At 43.4% G+C, this 22,900-nt stretch overlaps 1 protein-coding gene and 1 long non-coding RNA gene across 2 annotated transcripts; one reads left to right on the top strand and one right to left on the bottom strand.

The window, feature by feature from the left end:
- Positions 1–1,809: 1,809 nt before the first annotated feature.
- Positions 1,810–5,769, bottom strand: LOC119517506 (protein S100-A15A). The gene is made up of 3 exons (XM_037814261.1): positions 5,671–5,769; positions 4,128–4,352; positions 1,810–2,140 (listed from the first exon to the last, which is right to left on the bottom strand). The coding sequence occupies exons 2-3, from the start codon at positions 4,275–4,277 to the stop codon at positions 1,964–1,966; spliced, it is 327 nt and encodes a 108-aa protein (XP_037670189.1). The 5' UTR covers positions 4,278–4,352; positions 5,671–5,769; the 3' UTR covers positions 1,810–1,963.
- A 7,331-nt stretch (positions 5,770–13,100) lies between these two features.
- LOC119517503 lies at positions 13,101–18,254 on the top strand. The gene is made up of 3 exons (XR_005213541.1): positions 13,101–13,149; positions 16,517–16,615; positions 17,284–18,254. It is a non-coding gene; the product is annotated as an uncharacterized LOC119517503 (long non-coding RNA).
- The last annotated feature ends 4,646 nt before the right edge of the window (positions 18,255–22,900 follow it).

Raw genomic sequence — 22,900 nt, 5'->3', positions numbered from 1 at the left:
AACAGTAAAAGCACAACCACGGTGCAGCAGGAAATGAGCCTCAGTAGGGGACGCTCGGATTCCATGGGAGCGAGCAGGACGGTCCAGAGGAAAATGGGATGTGGGAGTCTTCCCAGAGGAGGTGATGGCTCCTCTGAGTCCTGAGGGGCCACACTGGTGGGATTAGCAAGTGTGGAAGTGGCATCAGATGGTGGTGTAGGACCAGAGAGCCTAGTCAGAACTTGACTGAGAAGAAACAAGCATCACCCTGGGCACAGCCCCCGGGGTGTCGCTCCCCTTCTTTGGCTCACACACCTTCTTCATGGGAGGGAACCAAACCAAGTCCCTTAAGTGGCCACTCAGGTCATTTGCCCAAATGAGCAGTGCAGATGAGCACTCATCACTATTTTTAAATTTGACACTATCAGTTCAGGACACTGGTTTCCAGATCCCAACTGTACCTAAAGGCAGGGGAGACCCTTCCAGAGAGATTCCAGACCTGATACCTGGATCAGATACCAGATCAGATACCAGATCACTCCCCTGGGAGAGAGAGAGAAAAAAAACAACACAGAGACAGGGCAGGGATTCTTGGTTAGGGAGGAGTCAGGAGCACGGGAGGACTTGAATATGTGAGTCAGGAATAGCTGAGTTGGAAGTTATGCTCACATGCATCATCATGTTTTATCAGAAAAACCAGACCCACCCTTTTCTCCTCCAGGAAGACTTCCCTGATTGACAGTCCCCCAGGTTCCATTCACCCTACTCATCCCCACCTCCCCACCACAGGTATCTACTCTTGGCCAGGCTGGATTGTCAACTTCTGCCCTGTCTCAGTCTCTGACTAAGCAGGCACAAAACCAAACTCATCATCTTCCTTTGAAGACTGGCTCCCCACCCCTGACCCCACCATGTCAGTTACCGGCATTATCTTCCCCTTGGTCATTCCGGATCCCTCACCTCCCTCAGCCTCCACCTGCAGCCTGTCCCCGAGCTCTAGGGATTTGACTTTCTCACTTCTCTTGTGTCTGCTGCCTCCCTTCCATGCCTGCAGCCATCTATTTAGTCCAGCCCTCATTACCTCTCCCACCACCCCAGGCTGTTGCAGGGATGTTACAGAGCCTCTCCCCTGTCTGATCTGTCCTTCGTGGCCCCCAGCTGTTTTTGAAAGCACCGCTCTGACCCCTCACATTTAAACAGTCACTCAGTCCCATTACCTAAAGGGTGAAGTCCAAATGCCAATGGTCGGCCTTCAAGATCCCCCAGAGGCTGGTCCTAACCCACCCTTTCAAACTTATTTTGCACTCTTCTTCTCCATGGACACTAATTTTTAACCAAACTATTTATTGCCCCTGGATATTCTGTATGACCTTCTACTGTTGTTTCCTCTACTCGAAATGCTCCCCCACCTCCCTGCCCTTCCCATCCTGGCTCCCTCCCAGGCCCAGGCTGCTCCACTTTTTGCACAATGGTTGTTTGGTGCTCCCCTTTGGGGCAGGGAGACCTTCAAAAACGGGGTCCCTGTCCCTTGCACCACTGCTCTCATGGCTCCTGCTCTGTCACGTATGTGAAGTGAATGAATGATCTAAAATGTCACGGCGTGGCCTGGCTTCCCAATGGCCGTGCCATCCCCCCAGTGTGAGAGATGCCTCCTCACAGACAAAGCTAAAGGCAGGGGCTGTCTCCCTCTCAGACAGAGGGTTCATGGAAGCAGAGACTGTGTCTCCTACTCCAAATAGATGTTCCCCAGGCCAAACCCCTTCTTCTGGACCACAGGAGATGCCCAGAACCATGCACTGACCAACATCCAGAAACGTTTGTGAACTTGCTTTATTCTCCTCCCACCCAGCCGTCCTTCCGCAGACATGTATGTGCACACACACACAGACACACAGCAACGCACACAGCGGAGATCACCATCCAGCTGCCCTTAGCCAGGACACACCTCCCCGTGGCCGGCTCCAGGGGACCTCCTGTCCTCCCTCTAGTAGAGGCTGTGCTGGGTGCAGTGGTGGGCGCAGAGCTGCCGGTGGTACTGCAGGTGGTAGTCCTTCACCAGCTTGCCCAAGATGTAGATGAACTCGTCAAAGCAGATCTGGTTGTCCTTGTTCTTGTCTGCTGCCCGGAACAGCTCCATGATATAGTATGGCTCCTTTCGGCCCTGAGGAATGGGGCAAAGGGTCACCCACCACCCAGGCATAGGCCAACCTCCCCGGGCTCTCCACCACCTACTGTGATGGGAGGATTTAGGTTGGGGGCAGGAGATAATTGTAGCATGGCCCTGCCTGCAAGGGGCTGTCAGGAAACAACTGCACAATTAAATAGTGACCAGAACATCACATGCTGCAAATTAGGCTGAAAACACAGAGCTGTGGTGGGTGCCTCAGCTAACTGGCCCTGGAGCCGCACAGATACAGAGATGCAGAGAATGCACACTGGGCACAGTTTACTAGTTAACTGTCGACAGTTCCTGAACACTTCCCATTCACATGGCTCGGTGTTTGATGACAGCAGTTAATTACCAGTTCAATGGCAAGCTCCCCTGGAAGTCCTGAAGGCAGGGGCCAGGCCTCCTCCTTCACACTGGGAGGGCTCTGAGGATAAAGTCTGGCTGCCCTCATCACTGCATACTCAGCCTATAGGGGCCAGCACTGAGCAGTGTCCATTTCTTTGCCAAGGCATTCTCCTAGAACCTGTCTGTGATGGCTTGCACACTGTCTCTGGGTCTGCCCTGGAGCTATCCGGGATGTCCCTGAGGAGGTAGCCCTGATCTGTCCCCGAGGGTAGAGGATTGGGGATGGTATAGGAGAGGAAAGAGGCACTGAAGTGGAAAGGACTGCATGAAGAAGGTCAGGGGTCAGAGCACAGGGAGGAAACAGGACAGGTTGAGATGAAGTGGGCACAGGGGAGCCCTGTGCAGAGGCAGGTGAATTGGCTGGTGAGTGTGGTGAGCCCAGTGCAGGGGCCTCAGAAGGCATCCAGGGAAAGGAAGTTGTTGCATCTGGAAGCAGCAGGTAGGCTTGCTCTCCCTCTCTCCTCCTCCCCCTGACCACTATCTACCAGTCATATAATCTTACCCCTCCAGAGAAGAGCTGGGGTTCTCAGCCATTGAAGAGCTGGAGGCATCCTGCCTTGGGCAGTTTGCCCGGATTCCCTTACCTCTGCCCACCTTCCCCAGGCATCCTGTCTGTCTGCCCTGGGCCAAGCATCTGTACCCCAGCGAGCCCCAAGTGTGGCAGGACCTGGGAGGTCCTGCACAGCCTCATGGGACAGGCTTTTTAGCTCTGGAAAGCAAAAAGCTCCCCCTGGAAGCAGAGGACAAAGCACAATAACCCTCCAACCTAATCCCTTCCTCTCTCTACAAGCCTCCGCATTATACTCCAGTAAACTGAGGCAAGACTGTCTCCTCTGATGTTTCCCAAAATCAGGCAGATGAGATGGGAAGTGACCAAAGGAGGCCCTTCTCCTGGAATGTAAGGACCACGGGGTCAAGGGGATGGACCAGAGTCCTCTGGAGATGACACTGTCCAGGGACCCCGGGGCATGGGACAGAGGGCAGAGGGCAGTGCCCCACAGACACTCCTGCTGGCCTTGCTTGATGACAAGAGAAGCTGTGCAGGGCCTGAGGAGGGTGTCTGGGCCTGGGTTCTGGGGCTGGTCACACCTGCACCCTATTCCCACCTGGCCAAGGGCGGCCCCATAGCCTAAGCTCCCCTCCCCTAGCAGAGGGGCAGACCCCAGAGCAGGGGCTGGAACTCAAAGGGCTTGGTGAGGCAGGTGCAGAGTTTGGGGCAGGGTCACTGACCAAATGGGTCTGTGGGTAGACACAGGATGGGCAGAGAAATCAATAGGCTTGAGGTTAGGATTGGGCTTCAGTGATTAGCTAGGCTTGGACTGGAGTAGGGCCAGGCAGAGAGTTTCAGAGGAGGGAAGGACTAGAAATAAATCTGGGCCAGGGTCTATCCCTTCCTCTGGCTGCAGGTCCTACCTCCCTCATCCTCTCATGCCTATGCTCCCCTTGACTGTAAATTCTCATAGGAGACAGCTCCCTGAACCTAACAACACTTACTTCCAACCCTAGATCCCCAGCCCCATACCTGTCTCCGGTCCCCTCTCCATCTCACACCCTGACCCCAGTCCCCACGTACCAAGTTCTCCATGAAGCGGGGCACGTTGTCCAAGAGCAGGGCCCTCAGTTCCTCCAAGGTCAGGGTTTCCACATCCCCTTCCCGGGCCGCATACTGGTGGTAGCAGTGGATGATTTGGAAGAAAGACTCCTCCACTGGCGTGTCTGTCATGGCGGCTGGGCCCAGCCGGGGGCAGAAGGTAGGTCTGGGGGTGTGGGGGAGGAGCAGCCGTGCACAGTGGAGAAGCTGGGAGGAAAGAGCAACACCTCATCTGGATACTCCACAGCAGGATGGGCACCTCCTCCAAGAACATCCTGCCCACATCCCTGCACCATGTGTCCAGTCCCCTCCCCGCACTCTGCCTAGCTCCTTGCATGCTTGACTCAAAGACCCTGTCCTGCAAGAAGCTTTCCTGCTAAATCTCAGGGCAGGGCTCTGTCTCTTCCCTCAGACTGGGGGCTTCCTGAGGGCAGGAGCTGTGTCCTCCTCCCCTCCAGCAGTTTCCTTAGGAGTAATCTGAAGTCAAGAATGAGAAGCCAAACACTGATGTTGTTTTCCAAAGAAACATTTGTAAACCCCTTGAGAAAATAGGATCTGTATTTCCATAGACTATTTTATATCACAAATATAAAACGAGTATGAATATGAAAATATGAATATGAATGAATAGGAATACAAATATGAATATAAATGAATATGCATATGAAAATATGAATATGAAAATTATCATACTACTCAGAAACTCCAGCCCTGGAGTTGTAATTTATTTTCTCAGCTGAGCACACAGACGATACATCTTTTCTCCTGCACTGCCTGGCTTTATGAACCTCTCCGGCCTTAGTTTCAGCATCCATAAAAGGAGCCTATACAGTCACTGTGGTCCCTTCAGCCGGAGGTCTCCGTGGCCCTCCCAGAACCTCTGTGCCCTGGGCTGGCCAGCAGCTGGGGTGCTCGGGCTGGCAGAGGCACCCCACTCTCCTGCTCACCCCAACACCCATCCCAGCACTCTGCACACTCAGCTCTCCCCTCAGTGGTAAAGGGACCGAGGTCTGTGACCTCCCCTTCTCCTTCCCAATGGAGATCTCTGTTTTCAGGGGTCAAGACCATCCTGTCCAGTCAGCATGCTTCCCAGATTCTGTGCCAATAAGCATCACAACAGCCAGGTCTTCCACCGCTTAGGAAGCCAGCCAGGCACTGAGCTAAGAGCTCTAGATTCAGTATCCCATTTAATATCCACAGTGACTTAAGGAGGTGGGCTTCATTATCCATTCCCATTTTCCTGAGGAGGAAAATGAAACCTAGAGAGGTTAGGTAAATTTCCTGGCATCACATAGCTGATATGCCCAGAACTGGATTTAAACCAAAGTCTTTGGGAAACACCCCAAAGACATGCTTTTAATTGGAACCTAAACCCCTTTGGGGCTACAATTATGCTGTTGGGACCGCAAACTCTACTGCCTACATTCTCCAAAGTGGCTAAACTGCCCATCTCTGCTTTCTGGAACCTGCACAGACCCAACACAGCCCCACCTGGCCCCCAAGAAGCTTTTGGGAGAGCACTCACCTGTCGCTGTTGGGACAAGGTGCTCCAAATCCACAGTCGGGGCCTATGGTCTTTCCTGAGGAGTCCCCAGCTCTCAGGCAGGAGGCAGCTGTGTGAGCAGGGGCCCCACCACCAAACCCCACGTCCTGCCCATCCTCAGTGACTCCAATTATGGGAGCCAAGGTGGTGACTCCTCATGGTCCTTCAGCAGCAGGACTGAACCTTAATTGCATTCCTGAGATGACATCACATGACACTTGCTTCCTAATTTTAGCTCAACCAGTTTCAGTGACCCATCTTTTCTCAAAGGTGATCTGAAGCATCTAAGAATCACAAAAGGTCATGTTAACCATCTCTCCGTCTCAGAGCACATCCTTCCAGCTCCAGGGCTTGGCTGGAGTCATACAACTTAAATACATCTTTCATAGATGTCCTCCCTCAAACCCACAGTTAGGAAGCACATTCATGCATTCACTCAACAAATATTTCCCAAGTACCTCCACTGTGCCAGGCCCTCTTCTAGGTAACAGGAGTGAGACTCAGGGCCAGCTCAAGGGGTGGGGCCACTGGGGGGTCTGGAAAGGCATAGACCACCACGAGGCACTGTGAACACTACCAGCTTAGTGGCCTAGACAGGGTACTCGGAGAGCCCAGGAAGGCACACCTTCTGCCTGGAGAACTGAGGACGACTTCCTTAGGGAGCTGATAATCGAGTTGAGGCTCAAAGAAAGGCCTTGAGCTGCAAGGAGGAGACTGGAGGACCAGGCACTACAGACAGAAGCAGCTGTACAGGCAAAGATCAGGGGTGTGAAAGAGGACAGCTGTTCAGGGGATAAAGTCCACAGGGCCATCGTGATCATTTGTTAAGAACCGAGACTGGAGAGGGAGGATGAAGACAAATGGCAAAGAGCTCTAAGTGCCAAGCTAGAGATGAAACTTTACCTGTGCACAGAAGGAAGTTAATAGAGGACACTTAAATGGGTTGGGGGGTAGGAGGAAGGGCAGAAGGACATGGTAAGTCCAGCTTTGTTCACCAGGAAATAACCAACTGCAATGTGTAAGAGACCCTATTCTACGAGGAGCCAGCTATGTAGGCCTGGCCTCCACACAGGTGCCACCTGGGCCCTTGAGTGACAGGTGAACTCCCTTCCCCCATCTCCCCTCCCAGAAGTCTTCTCTCAGCCAACCCCGTCTACCTCTTCTGCCTCACCCGCTGCCTCTCCTCTGGGAAAGGTCACACAGGTAATGAGTGAATCTCCCACAAGGGACCGCAAAAGGACAGGCCATTGAACTGAAGAATAAGTGGTCGTGCCATGCCTCAAGGCTTGAGAGAAACAGAGAAGTACTTAAGGCAAAACCTTTTCCAGGTGACCAGTGAGCCTTCAGCCACCAAACATAGCACTATCCTCGGCAAGCAAGTGGTTCATCAACACGCCTTTATGTTTCCAGACTAAAAACATGGCCCAAATTTCTAAAAAGGAAAACAATTTAGCAATGCCAAGCTAGAGTCCTAGAGACTTTTATTTAAAACCTTTAATTCAGCCATCATTCCCCTGGAAATGTATCCCAAGAAAGTAACTAAACAGATGTCAAGGCAATAATCAAGAAAATATTCACCACTGCAATACATACAACCAAAATAATAAAAAACCAACATGAAAACTTAAAGCCACCTAATTAATAAAGTTGGTATGTATATTAATAGGAGTCATCCTTGGGCAATTGCTGAGTAAGAATTCATTGCTCATGAGAAACTCCATTTCCCGACCTGGCTTTAGGGAAAGGGTCAGTTTGTGATAGTTGGATAAGTAGAAAAAGTAATCAGTATAATTCTTTAGCTGGAAAATGTTTAGTATAGTCTTCAGTAGCCAAAGAAACAAACAAACAAAAAAACCATTTATTGTGAGCACCTCACTCAAGCAGCCTTGAGTTATTCTAAGCATAAAAAGCCCTTGCTGAAATAGCTTGCTGTTGATCTAATCTCAACAACAACAAAAAACTTCCTCTCTGTTCCCAGGAATTCTCCCTACATTGCCTGTAGGAGGATGCAAAGGATATCATCATATGAGCTGATAAGAATTCTTTCCCTTGAAAAACAAACCTGAATGACAGGAGGACTTCAAGATAACAGGAGATTCTGACCAAACAGCTTTTTCTCTTCTATTTTTAACTCTTCTGCTTTCTTCTGGCTCTGGCGATTTCTTTGTTTAGGGTTATAAAAGCCCAAACAACTCTTCTCACTATGAACTTGTCTTGGAAAGTTCCTTCCTCCAGTTCCTTATTGATGCTGATCCTCCAATAAACTCGTGTTCTCACTAAAACAAAGAGACTTGTTTCTCTGTTTGATGCAGGATCAGGCGGTCCTGACTATTTAGAACTGTGTTTTCTGACAGTATCAATTTGGCAACCCAGATGGGACCCATGCTGCCTTTGGTGCAGCCTTGATCCATGTCTCATTGACCGTGGGGCTTCTCTGGACCCCTCGGCTCTGTGCCTAGCAGCTGCCCAGGAATTTTTCCTGGAGGACCTGGACTGGGGGGTCCAGGTGAAGGCGACTGCCGTGGATGGACCAGGTGCATCTGGGTGAAAGTAACTTTGCAATTGAGAATTTCCCTGTGCTGCGTAAGTGCGTGATCTTTTGTTTGTTGTGTTCACTTTGCTTCCTTTTGTTTCAATTAGTCTGTTGTGTAATAAGGCTAATTGAGTTGATCCAGGGGTCATGCATGTGGACTTGGTGGGTTTGAGCCCCACTATCCGTGACCCCAGATTTGTGGTTCTCCTGTTGAATTTGTGCAGTTTGCACAGTTTGCATTTGTGTAGGGAATCAGAGGAGCTCCTGCTCTGATGTTCTGTCTTCATGATTTCTGTTGTATTGCCCAGCCATGGGAAACTCTCAAACTATGCCAACTACATCTCCCTTGGGAATGATTCATAATAATTTGTCTAAATTTAGAGAGTGGCATTTAAAGAAGAAATTGTTAGTACATTATTGCAACTCTGTGTGGCCACAATATAAATTAAGTAAAGGGGTGGAGTGGCCAGAAGATGGAACTCCTGACCTTCAGGTAATTATCCAATTAAAAGTGTAGTACAAGAACAAAAGATTACAAAATTTAGTAAAGATAACAGATGTGTTGCAGCTGCAGTCAGCCAGCCATTATGTGCAGTACAGCTAGCTATAGCAGACTGTCTTAAGGAAGACAGAAAAATCCACAAGTTAAAGGAAAAGTTACAGATAAAGAATATATTCAAACTTCCACCTCAGCTTTTAGTGGCAGGCCTTCCAGAGCAACTAGATAAGAGAAATAATGATATAGAAGTGCTGACCTGTCAGTTTTTAAAATTAAGAAGTCAGAAAAAAGGACCCAGCCAAAGGTTAAGGCTATCTTAGCCAAGAAGGATCGAAATCCAAAAACCTAAAATCCCTGGGAGGACATCAAAAAGTAACTGAAACAATTTAAAAATTAGCAAAAGTGCAAATTGTCAGACAGGTGCAAAGTCCCTTTAACAGTTCTGTTTGGCCAGTAAATAAAACCATAGTTATGAGAGAATACTCTGCCAGGTAATTAATTAAATTGGGAAAACTCCTAATAACCAAGAAGCAAATGTTTTAGCCCATATCCTCCTAATACGTCCCACACCTGCTGAGAAGCTGCCTTATGATACATGAAAAGGTAGACAGAGCAGCAGCCCTGGGGTGGCAAATGGCAAAAATATTAGGGATCCCTCTCAAATGCTCTGATTTAGTATCAGTTAATACAACATTGTGAAGCTTATCCCAGCCTCAATTTCATTGAGTACCCTATAGTAGTAAACCTAAACATAAAGGCAATATGCCTCTAAAGAATTCAACAAAACTGTGGAGACAAAATACTTTCATGAATTTCAAAATTCATACAAAATTAAATCATTGTGTGTGTGTGTTTCTTTTTTTTTGGGGGGGGACAATGTAATACCTATATGTCCCATAAATCCTCGTCAAAAGATTGTATACTACTGATTCAAAAGGCATTGACTACAGTGTTTTAAATATTAGCATTATTCTGACAAGTTTGATTTTAATAGTAATTGTATGTTGTAAGATGTTTGTGTGAAAAAAGTTTTCAAAATCATTTTGGTAACTTTTAATATAAAATATTAAAAACATGTTTTTATTAAAAGGAAAAAAGAAAGTAACTTTGTCCAGGAAAGATTTGATGGTTCTATCTTTAAAAATAAATTTTAAGCCTTAGTCAATCAAAAATTTAGTTTTCTCTCTTTGAAAGTAATGAAGTTTCCTTGAATTATGGGTCTTCTTTTAGTAAGAGATTATAAAAGTTTGTTCTAAATAATCAGTGTAAAAGGCAGAAATTCTTTTTTATCAGAATTACTTCTTGTACTTTATATTAATTTTATCATGTCCTTGGTTGTTTAAGAACATCAAATCTCCTTATTTTTAAAAAAGCTAAGTCTTTTCCTTAACTTCAGTTAAATAAGAAACCAAATATTGTTTCAAACCTGACAACTTTTAACATTTTGCTTTCTCAAGGTCAAGCCCTAAAGAATATCTTTTTATTCCAAACAGTTACAAAGGATTTGTTCTTTCACCTAAAAAAAAAGAACTAAAAGTAGTTAAGTTCATCTGATATTAGTTGCATAAGAAATATTTAGACAATGTCATAAAAATTAAAAGAGATTTTCTAACCTTCTGTTGGTTACTAATCTGCATAGTGTTAAACAATATAGTGCTGCTAGTTATGGTTTGTTATTTTAAAATATTGTATGTCACAAAAAACAGCCAAATTTCCTTGTCAGTTACATTGTTTTACTCTTTTATGAAGGTGCTTGCAGTCAGCTACAGGCCAGAGTTTCTCCTTCAACAAACAAGACTTTTAAAGAAGTAAGGCAAGTATACAAATTATGTTCTACCCATTACTAACATAACCCTAAAAACGAAATTAGACGTCTGTTTTAGTTGAAATGCTAACATGTTTAAACCAGGCTCCTAGTACTGTGCATGCTCTCTCCCCATCTAAGTTATAGGCTAGACCTGTTTCTGTGGTCCCTAGAACTATAAAAGTATCAACCACATCACATGGACATGCTCCAAAAGTAGATTGGAACATGCTATTACTGAAAACATCTTTTAATATTGACAAGTTTGGCTCTGCCTGCAGGAAAAGACTCAGTCAGTTTGGCTCTTCAGTGGACACTGCCTCCAGCCGGCTCTGCTGCATGGTACTGGAGGGTGCTGTGAGACAGTCCAGTGGAACCCTGGAGCCTACTGTCCTGTTTTCCAGAGGATCAATGATGCTGTGCTACAACTACTGTACAAAGAAGACACTTCCCAGAGCTATGATTGCCACAGTGATGTGGTTGAAACCTAAAAACACAATTAACTCTAAGTCTGCTCTATGGGGGGACAGCATGTACAGTATTGTAAGCTTAACAACCCATGCAGCTCGGAAAAAAATTTGTGCATTAATTAGCATTAAGTGCTGCACACATATACCAGATTAATATGAAAATATCCCTTTAATATTAAATCATTTACATGATTATATTGATCATGGTAAAGGTTATAGTAAACCAGACTCATTTCTGAGTGGTTAATGAACTTACCTATAAAATGGAGAAGAGCCCTTATTAGCATGGCTTTTATTTTGCTTGCCATATGTTGCCTTACTTTATCTTCCAGATTAATATAAGAACCTCTTCACCCCTGCTCAGCAGGGAACATTTATAGAAAGTAGACCTTCACCCACTTTCCCTTTTATAACAAATGCTCCCAAGATGCCACTTCTTAAGAATAAGAAAATATCACAAAAAAGATGGGTATTTGATAGCTGGATAAGTAGGAAGAGTACTCAATATAATTCTTTAGCTGGAAAATGCTTAATATAGTCTTCAGTAGCCAAAACACACACACACACACACACACACACACACACACACAGACACACACAAAACCATGTTTATTATGATGACTTCACTCAAGCAACCTTGAGTTATTCTATGTATAAAATGCCCTTGTTGAAATAGCTTGCTGTTGATCTCATCTCAAAAACAACAAAAAAACTTATTCTCTGTTCCCAGGAACTCTCCCAGAATTGCCTGCAGGAGGATGCAAGACATATCAACATGTGGTCTGATAATCAGTTCCTTCTAATCCTTGAAAACAAGACTGAATGAGGGGAGGACTTAAAGATAACAGGAGATTTCACCCAAACAGCTTTCTCTCATATATATACATTACCTTCTGCTTTCTTCTGGATTCTGGCCATTTCTTTGTCTGTTTGGGGTTATAAAAGCCCAAACCACTCTTCTCACTCTGAACTGATCTTGGAAAGTTGTTTCTTGTTTGTTTGTTTGTTTGTTTGTTTGTTTCCAGTTCCTTGTTGATGCATTTTCAATAAACACCTTCTCACCAAAGCAGAAGACATATTTCTCTGTTTGATGTGGAATCAGGCAGGCCTGACTGTTTAGGACCATGTTTTCTGATGGTAATAACAGTTGCACCCTTCTTCATTCTGCCCTTTGCTCAACGTGGGAGGAAGTCACACCATGCCAATATACAGTAACGATCTCCTTCCACAACTGTGCTACCCTTTTCACTTCATGTTATACTGTGGAAATCTTATGTCCTACATCAGTGCTAAGCTGATTTTTTTTTTTTGCAATTGTATTGTGATACATTCACACACTGTACAAACCACCCAAAGTATACAATCAGTGGCTCACAGTATCATCACATAGTTGTGAATACATCACCAAGATCAGTTTTAGAACATTTTCATTACTCCAGAAAAGAAATAAAATTAAAAAAAGAAACCCAAACCCTCCCATTCCCCTTATCCCTGTCCCCTCCTATTATTGACTCCTAGTATTGGTGTGGTATACCTGTTATTACTGTTGATTAAAGAATTTTATAATATTACTGTTAGCTATAGTCCATATTTTGAAAGAGGTACATTTTCCCCAAGTGCCCCTCTATTATTAACTCCTTGTAATAGTGCCATATATTTGTTCTAGCTCATGAAAGAACTTTTTTATACTTGCACAGTTAATCATAATCATTGTCTGCCACAAGATTCACTGTGTCATACATTCCTGTTTTAAGCTCCAACTTTCCTTCCAGTGACATACATGGCTCTAAACTTCCCCTTCCCACCACATTCACCTCACCCCCCCCATTCAGCACTGTTAATTATTCTCACAATAACGTACTACCATCACCTCTATCCATTTCTAAACATTTATGTTCCACCTAGTTAAACATTCTGCACATATTAAGTATGCAACTGCTCTCCATTCTTTGACCTCATTCTATATCCTGGTAGCCTATGTGCTATATTTTATGTCTATACATATTATAATTAGCTCATATTAGTATGCTCATACAATTTTTGTCCTTTTGTGTCTGACTTATTTCACTTAATATAATGTCCTCAAGGTTCATACAAGTTGTTGAATGCTTCAGGACTTCATTCCTTTTGACTGCTGAATAATATTCCATCACATGTATGTACCTCATTTTGTTTATCCATTCATCTGTTGATGGACACTTGGGTTGTTTGTGTCTTTTGGCAATTGTGAATAATGCTACTAAGAATACTCATATACAAATGTCTATTTGCACCCCTGCTTTCAGATCTTCTGAATATGTAACAAGTAGCAGATTGCCAGGTCATAGGCAAATCTATACTTAGGTTTCTGAGAAACTGCCAAACCATCCTTCATAGCAGCTGTACCATTTTACATTCCCACCAGCAGTGAATAAGTGTTCCTATTTCCCCACATCCTAGCGGTCTTTCTAGTTAGGCATGAGATGGTATCTCACTGTGGCTTTGATTTGCATTTCCCTAATAGGTAGTGAAGCAGAGCATCTTTTCATGTGCCTTTTAGCCATCAATATTTCCTCTTTGGAAAAATGTCTATTGCCCATTTCTAAATTGGATTTTGTCTTTTTATTGTTGAGTTGTAGAATTTCTTTATATTTCTGGATATCAAACTCTTATCAGAAATGTGGCTTCCAAATATTTTCTCCCATTATGTTGATAGCCTTTACACCCTTTTGACAATGTCCTTTGAATCGCTGAAGTATTCAATTTTGAAGAGTTCCCATTTAGCTATTTTTTCTTTCACTGCTTGTGCTTTGGGTTTAATGTCTAAAAAACTACTGCCTATCACTAGATCTTGAAAATGTTTCCCTAAATTTTCTTCTAGGAATTTTATGGTACTGTTTCTTATATTTAGGTTTTGATTCATTTTGAGTTAATTTTTGTATAGGGTGTGAGATAGGGTCCTCTTTATTCTTTTGGTGGTGGATATCCTGTTCTCCCAATACCACTTATTGAAGAGACTGTTCTGTCCCAGTTATGTGGTCTTGGGAGCCTTGTCAAAATTCAATGGACAATAGATCAGATGGTCTATTACTTAACTCTCGATTCAATTCCATTGATCTTTATGCCAGTACCATGCTGTTTTGGCCACTGTGGTTTTATAAATATGCCTTACAGTCAGGAAGTGTGAGTCCTTCTACTACATTCTTCTTTTTCAAGATGTTTTTAGCTGTTTGAGGCCACTTATCCTTCCAAATAAATTTGATAATTAGCTTTTCCATTTCTGCAAAGTAAGCTATTGGAATTTTGTTTGGTATTTATTGAATCTGCAGATCAATTTGGGAAGAATTGACATATTAACAACATTTAGCCTTCCAATCCATGAACACAGAATGTCTTTCCATTTATATATATCTTCTTTGATTTCTTTTAGCAACGTTTTGTAGTTTTCTCTGTACAAGTCCTTTACATACTTGGTTAAGTTTATTTCTAGATATTTGATTCTTTTAGTTGCTATTATAAATGGAACTTTGTTCTTGATTATCTCCTTGGATAGCTCACTAATAATGTATAGAAAAACCATTGATTTTTGCATGTTTATCTTGTATCCTGCCTCTTTGCTGAACTTGTTTTAATAAATTAGCTCAGGTAGCTTTGTTGTGTTTTTTTTTTTTTTTCAGGATTTTCTAAATATTGGATAATGTTATCTGCAAATAGTGAAAGTTTTACTTCCTCCTTTCTAATTTGGATGCCTTTTATTTCTTTTTCTTGCCTAACTGCTTTAGCTAGCACTTCCAGCACAATGTTGAATAACAGTGGTGACACTGGGCATCCTTGCCCTGTTCCTGATCTTAGAAGAAAAGCTTTCAGTCTCTCACCATTGAGTAAGATGTTAACTGTGGGTTTTTCATATATGCCCTTTGTCATGTTGAGGAAGTTCCCTTCATTTCTACCTTTTGAAATGTTTTTCTTATGAGAGGATGCTGGATTTTGTCAAGTGCCTTTTCCTCATCAATTGAGATGATCATGTGGTTCTTCCACTTTGATTTACTGATGAGGTGTTTTACATTATTTGATTTTCTTGTGTTGAACCAGTCTTTATACCTGGAATAAATCCCATTTGTTCATGGTGTATAATTCTTTCAATATGCTGTTGGATTCAATTTGCAAGTATTTTGATGAGGATTTTTGCATTTATATTCATTAGAGAGATTGGGCTGAGGTTTTCTTTTCTTGTAGTAGCTTTATCAAGGTATTGTATTGGTATTAGGGTGATGTTGGCTTCTTAGAATGAGTTAGATAGTGTCCCCTCTTCTTCAATTTTTTGGAATAGTTTCAGCAGGAATGATATTCTTGTTGGAATGCTTGGTAAAACTCACCTGTGAAGTTATCCAGTCCTGGGCTTTTCTTTGTTAGTAGGTTTTTGATGACTGATTCACCTCTTTACTTGTGATTGGTTTGTTGAGGTCTTCTATTTCTTCTTGAGTCAGTGTTTCTAGGAAGTTGTACATTTCATCTAAGTTGTCTAAGCTTGTTGGCATGTAGTTGTTCATAGTATCCTTTTATGATGTTTTTTATTTGTTTGGTATTTGTAGTAATGCCTTCCACTCCTTTCTGATTTTATTTATTTGCATCTTCTCTCTTTTTGTCTTAGTCTAACTAAGGGTTTGTTGATGTTATTGCTCTTCTCAAAGAACCAGCTTTTGGTTTTATTGATTCTCTCTCATATTTTTTTTATTCTCCATTTCATTTATTTCCACTCTAATCATTGTTATTTCTTTCCTTCCACTTGCTTTGGGATTAGTTTGCTGTTCTTTCACCAGTTCTCCTGTTGTTCAGCTAGGTCATTGGTTTTAGCTCTTTTTTTCTTTTTAATATGGTTATTTAGGGCTATAAGTTTCCCTCTCAGCACTGCCTTAGCTACATCCCATAAGTTTTAATAAGTTGTATTCTTGTTTTCATTCATCTCAAGATATTTACTGATTTCTTTTGCAATTTCTTCTTTGACCCACTGATTATTTAAGAGTAAGTTGCTTAACTTCTATATATTTGTGCAATTTCCGGTTCTCCATTTGTTACTGATTTCCAGCTCATTCCATTATGATCACAAAAAACTTCTTTGTGTACTTTCAATCTTTTTAAATTTATGAAGACCTGTTTTGTGCCCCAGCATATGGTCTATCCTTGAGAATGTTCCATGAGCATTTGAGAAGACTATATGTCCTGTTATTTTGGGGTGCTATGTTCTATATATGTCTGTTAGGTCTAGTTTATTTATCATATTGCTCAACTTCTCTGTTTCCTTACTGAGTCTTTGTTTAGATGTTCTATCTATTGAAGAGAGTGATGTGTTGAAGTTTCCCATAATTACTGTAGAGACATCTGTTACTTCCTTCAGTTTTTAAGCTGATTTTTAATAAGTGCCTAGCGATCATTTGTTGCACGTATCTAAATCTGTTTATTGATCTATTATTGGTAGATATTTAAATTATTTTCTGTCTATACATTTTAATGTCAACTCTTCCTTAACATTGATATTTCTTCAGAACTTTGCCATGTATGAAGTCCTATTCTAGGTGCTGGGGAGAGAAGAGCACAGAAATGAATGAGCATCACACTCTCTTCCAGAAGCTCACAATCTGAAGGTAGAGTTGGACACCAAAACAAAACTCAAGTAGTATACTTAGAAAAGAACCACAAACTTGGAGCCAAACACATGTCACCAACATGGCCAGGGCAGAGTTCTCTATACACAAACATCCCAACATTCCTGTTAGCCTGTCTTTCCAATAGCTTAGCCCAGTCCTAGAATGCAACACCTTGTGGCAGCTAAAAGCCACTGCAACAAAGCACTAGTTCTCTGTAGTTAGCTTGAGAAGAGAGCACTCGCTCTCAATTGGTTCTGAAGCCCCCAGGGTTTTACACAACCCAAGGATAGGTAAAGACATCAAGAATAGTAGACTTCTGGTTAAAAGTTCAGATCAAGCAATTGCTTAAAAAATTAAAGGAAATATGACTACTTTGATACCAAAAATGATTAACCAGGTCATGCCAGTTAGATAGTAAGGCTCTGGTTGGGATTTTTTTCAGTTGTCATCAGTGTATATCCACTTCCTATTTTACAAACTAATTTTATCTTTAGAATTAGAACAAACTGATATCCTAGCAAATCATCTCAGCAATATCTCTGAAACATGCTTGAAGAGGGGTTACTGGATGCTTTAAAATCTTTAGGGGAAATATTTGGGTTGTAAGAGAAAGAAAGCATGGTGTTATTGAGTTTTTTGTGTAACTTAATGTCTTTGCTATGCAGAAAATTAGCCTATGATTTGCATATCAAGAGTGCCTGGGCTGCTTCTGTAGGACTGGGAGGCCTCCCAGAGACTGAGAAAACAACCAAATGTGTGGAATACTTCTTCCTGCTGATCACTGTTCCATGGTTTGCACATCTCTCCATTCAGCTCATCTTTATAACAATTGCTGATAAGGAACCCAAGGAATGGACAAGTTCATCAATGTGCTCAGGTGACACAGATCGTAAAAGCAGAGGCACGTTCCAATCCCAGGCCATCTGGCTCCACAGCACCTGCTCTTAACCACTACATCATCTTGTCTCTGAACAACAGGAGGATCCAGCCTTGGGAAGACCAGGAGCAAAGCCCTGTCTAAGACAAAAGAGCCTGTACAAAGGCACTCAGGTGGGAGCCAGCCTGATGGATCTGAGGGCCTAAAAGTTCTGCTGGAATGATGTAAATGAGGACAGAGTGATACAATATAAGCTCCAGAGAAAGGCAGAGGCAAAATCAAGGAGGAATTTGCAACTCTGGAGTTTCAGTGAGATGGGAAGTCACTAAAAGATTTGGGTAAGGGATATGTATGCTCATGGACTAGAAGTCTCTGCTATTGCAAAGATGTCAGTTCTACCAAAAATGATCTATAGATTCATTGCAATCCCAATCAAAAGCCAAGCAGGAGTTTTTGTGGAAATTGACAAAGTAATTCTAAAATGTATACAGAAATGCAAAAGGTTAAGTAAGAATAGCCAAAACAACCATGAAGAAGAATAGAGTTGAAGGATTTACGGTACTAGAGGTTAAGACTTATAATAGCTACAGCAACTAAGACACTGTGTGACTGTTGCAAGGATAGAGAAATAGGATAATGGAACCAAACAGAGAACTGAGAAAAATATGTGTGCATACCGTAAGGTTGTTCAATGACAAAAATGGCAGTGCTGAGTAATAGAGAAAGGGCAAGCATTCCAATAAATGCCATTGGATCAAATGGATAGTCATATGAAAAAATGAAACTTGACCCCTACCTCTTAGGTATAGAAAAATCAATTCCAAGTGAATGGTAAATCTAACTGTGGAAAGAAAATAATAAAGTTTCTACAAGTTATGAAAATATATTCAAGACCTCAGGGTAGCAAAGATTTCTTAAACATGACAAAAGAAAAATAACACATCACTCAGGGGTGCGTTGAGAGGTGTTCAGGGCCAGCTGGGCAGGTCCCTAACTCCAGAGCCCAGATTCTCTGCCCCTCAGAGCCCACAGCGCCTTCCCTCTCTCGTGGCCCCTCCCCGCTCCTCACCCAACCAGACCCACTCACGAAGATAACCGGGTAGATGAGAACACGATCCTTCCTCAAATGTTTCCTATCTAACCTGTCAGATCCCTCTTCACTGTACTTGTGAAATAGGAGATCAGTCCTCAATGGCCACCTCCAACACAGTGTAACTCACCTGTGCTGTCCGGCTGTGACTGACAATGCAGCAACCTGGGATTATTTCCCAAACTGAGAGCATGTAGGAAACAAGGATAAGTGATGATGGTGGCAGAGAGGGCAAGAGTGGGGCTAAGATGAAAACAAAAGCAGGGGATTATCTTTCCTTTCATCCAGATGACTTGATAGGAAGTTCTCTAAGTAGGTGCAGGGGATGGAATGAGGGGCTCAAGCATAGGACCATGAGGCCCAGGAGAAGATCAAGTGGTGAGGGATGGTGCTGGCTGTGGAAGACATGGGAGGGGCTGGTCTGAACTGTGCCATTTAGGAACAATTGGTTCTGCATGTGGAAGACTCGAATGGGTGAGAATTTGCCATAGAGACAAGAGCAACACATCTAGAAATCACACCTGCCAATCAGTACCCACCTTCTGCTCTCAGTGATCCAACTTGGCATCACACCACCCACTAAATCAGCTGCTTAAGTCTGGGGTGCTCAATGGATGATCCAAGTTCTGGTTAGATGAGAACCAAAGTCCTAGGGGACCTCACCTCCCCACTCAGGTACTGCTATCAAGGGCGAGACCCTGTCCAAGGCTCCAGGAGGAAAGTGGCAGGCTCAGAGAGTGTATCAGGGACCTAAACTGCCCAGACCTCCAAGTGGAAAAGTCACTGAACTGTATTGTTTTATTTTGTTTTGTTTTTTACTTTATTTTTCTAAGTAGTTGTAGATTTACAGAAAAATGCAGAAAGTGTGGGGTCCCATATACCAAACACAGATACACACATACAGAGTTTTCCCTATTATTAATATTTTGCATTAACATGGTATATTTCTTAAAATTAATGATCCAATGAAAAGAATTTCCTGGTTCAGTCTTTCAAGCTGCCATCAGATAGATTTGTATAGACGTACAAGCCCTCCAGGGTGTGCATTGGGGATACTCTTCTCCCTCTGGGGCTGGGCAGAGGCACATACTGGGAACACAAGGTGGCTCCACACCAAGTTGGGGAAAGTGGTCAAATCACCAGCAACAGTGCTATGAAGTTTCCTTATCATTGTTAAGTTGTCTTTTCCTTGATTCAGTGCTGGCACAGTTACTGCAACCCTGTAACTGCTTTCTGGAGCTCTGAGGAAAATGGTTCTGCCAAGTTTTGCTAGTTGTTTAAAGATTCTGTGGAGGGACGGAAACTGAAGTGTCTTTGTCCACTATCTTGTGACCTGAATTGCATTGGTTTTAACCAAAATCAAAAAGACGCTGGGGCACTTTCCTTTCACTCCTACACCTTAGGAAGACAAGGAGAGTCACAGGAAGAAAGACACAGCAAAGAGAGAATGATTGGTTGGAGAGCACAGTTTCTTGTTGCTACAGAAAGTGTTTACAACTACACTCCATCTGTAGATGAGCTGAAAGCAAAGGGCCTTGGCTCAGAACTTTATTATCAGCCTAAGGAAAAGCACCTGAAGGACAAGGCTTTTGGTTGGGGATTTACAACAAGAATCAGCCTGAGTTTCCCACAGTTTTGACTTTATCCCATGCCATCCCACCATTACCCAGCAGAGTGAATTATTCAGGGGTCTGTGGTCATTGGTGCCCATTGAGGACAGATGCTGTGAGTGACTAGGAGGTGAGCTTTCCAGGAGTGATAATGTGTAGGCCACACCTCACTCAGAGACCTGCATGGCTTTCCACATAGTCAACCTACTCATCCCCAGCATTAATTAATTAGCCAGCCTGTCTGTGGGCCCCAAGGCTAGGTTTACTCAACTCTGGAATGCCTGGTCTATTGTGGGCCCAGACTATCTTCAGCCTAAGACTACCTGAACAAGCTTGAGCAGAAGTGCCTTCTAAGTGACCACCTGGATTCACCAGCTTGTGGAAGAGCTCCCTGGCTGTGGTCCAGCCCCAGGAGAGAGGGCTTTTCTTCAACACACAGGAGCCTTGAGCAGTAATGGAAGCCAACACTGGTAGGGGGCACAAGATCAGGGCAGTTTTGGGGGGAGAGAGTTTCAGAGCTTCAACTTGTCTTTTGTACAATAACAGATCTCACCCCATAAATCAGGAAATCAATGTGAATGTTCTGCCAGCTGCTAAGTATATTTACCCCAATTACACATTTGGTGACCGAGTTGATAAGTAAATGACGCATCAATGGATACAGTGAGCCTAGTGTGAGAAGGGCCAAAGTTCCTTTTATCACCTGGGATCCGTAAGTCCCTATTCTGACAGGATTATGATAGTGTTTGGGCCCCCTGGAATCAATGTTAGTTTTGATCCAGTATGCAGAAATCTGGGCATTCCTCTTTTTCTGTGTACAGGTACTCTGGCAAATGACCACAGTCTCTTTGGGGTAGCATTGGAGGAAAATTTGCTGTATATACTTGCAGTGGCACTGGAGGATGCTGCCTTCCCTTTAATCAATGACTCTGGGTCTGTTAATTAACTTTGATCTGGAAGCTTTAAGAGACACCATAATTTTTTATTGTGGTGGCTGACTTCAGCTTCCTACTTGAAACTCTTGATTTGTTTTGACTCTGTTTATTGAGCAACATCCTAGTTGCTCACTATGAGCAAAATGAACACCTGCCCTACTCTACAAACAGCACGAACACCACAGACTTTTCTGAGTTGTACACCCTGAATGCAATGTCCACCTGGCTACACGTTTCTTGTTATGTCCACCATTTAGGTTAAGTACTTCCCCCCGGCCTCTGCCATTCTGGAGTTCCATCATCTCCACTGATTTCAGGAAGGCCAATGCCACGGCAATATCCCTGATGTCAGCCCCAGTCTGAAGTGGACAGCCCCAATGAAGTTCTCGAAGATGATGTCTCTCTTACTTAGTGTCTTTCTTGATACAATATAGAGGAAGTGTCCTCAGAACCCTACTAAGCAATATGGTCAGGTAAAGTTTTCTTGGTAATTGTTAGGTAAATGCATTCTAACTGGGGCAACTAAATCACTCTTTAATATTGTGCCAGGAAGTTCTGAAAACTGCACCTCATTTCTGTAAATCATCATTGTGCTGTAACCAAACTTCAAGGAGCCATTCCAGTCAACCACAGTACCAATGTGTGTTCTTGCCTAAATATTGGATCCCCAGTTATGGATAAATTCCTCCATGTCAGTGAAATCACCTTTATTCAACTTTTAACCTCCCCAACCTTAGTCTAACTCTCAGGATCCACTTCCTCACATGTTCCTCCTCTTTCTACTGATTCATGTTAGTTAAGCTCTGAGGTTTATTCACACATGGATTGTTTATCCCCAAAGCAGGGTTTGTACTTTAGAATGTGTCCAGACATGCCTCTGGTTATTGACCTGTAGCAATGAGGCGTGGTGAGATTTTAGGGGAATAAGCTTCTTGGGAGGCACCTGCTTCAGGTGAAGTCATTGCACAGTCTCCAGGCAAGGGGAGGCTGTTCTGTTTTGAAGACAGGTTCAGGATAATTTGGGGGCCCAGGATTCCTAAGATCATCCCCCAAATGTCCCCAGCCCAGGCCTCATGGTCCTATCACGGCTCTGACGTCGGCATAGAGGTCAAAGACTGCATTTAGTCTCCTTCACAGCCTGGCCCCCCTTATAATCAGGTCCTGTCTTGGGCACAGTCTGCCTTGCAGTTGTGGGAGATGAAAGTATCTCCTTAAGTGCTGCCCTAGAGGGCCTCTGGCTTTTGGTGCATAATTTTAAGTTGAAAATTAGCTTTCTTAGCTATTATTTTCTTTTGTCAAAGCTTCCAATTATGTAAATGGAAGCCATCCCACACTATCATCTTTATAGACATCATTTCCCCCATACGGATCAAATGGAGCAGGCACTTGATTTCCTGATGTTTTTCCTTCCACCTGCTCCTAATCTCGGATAACTTTAGCAATAGTGCTACCAGTTCATGCCAGCAAAGTTACCACTTGTGATACTGTTTCTATGGACTCAAGACAGGTGGGAGGAACCTAAGATGGCTGCTAAGTGAGACAGGGCAAAAAAAAACATCTCTGTGAAATAAAAACCAGAAAGTGACCCAGAACACCAGTTCCATCGTAGCACCAGCCAGACAAGTTCTGCTAAATCTACAGGGAACGTGCATTTGGTGAAAGCAGGAGTCTGCATTCTGAAACGAGTGAGTGAGTCAGCTGAAAGTCCCTTGGCCACACTGCGGTGTGGGGAAACAGTGGGTTGGTGTTTGGAGATGGACTAGTTCTTAA

Source organism: Choloepus didactylus, chromosome 2 (genome assembly GCF_015220235.1).
Source record: "Choloepus didactylus isolate mChoDid1 chromosome 2, mChoDid1.pri, whole genome shotgun sequence".
Lineage (NCBI taxonomy): Eukaryota > Metazoa > Chordata > Mammalia > Pilosa > Megalonychidae > Choloepus > Choloepus didactylus.
The sequence above is the reverse complement of the archived record's forward strand: the minus strand, read 5'-3'. Positions and strand labels throughout refer to the sequence as shown.

Coding starts and splice junctions, on each gene's coding strand:
- LOC119517506 (XM_037814261.1), bottom strand. CDS start 4,277: ATGACAGACACGCCAGTGGAGGAGTCTTTCTTCCAAATCATCCACTGC. Junction 2,141..4,127: donor CCCGCTTCATGGAGAACTTG/GTACGTGGGGAC, acceptor CCCATTCCTCAG/GGCCGAAAGGAGCCATACTA.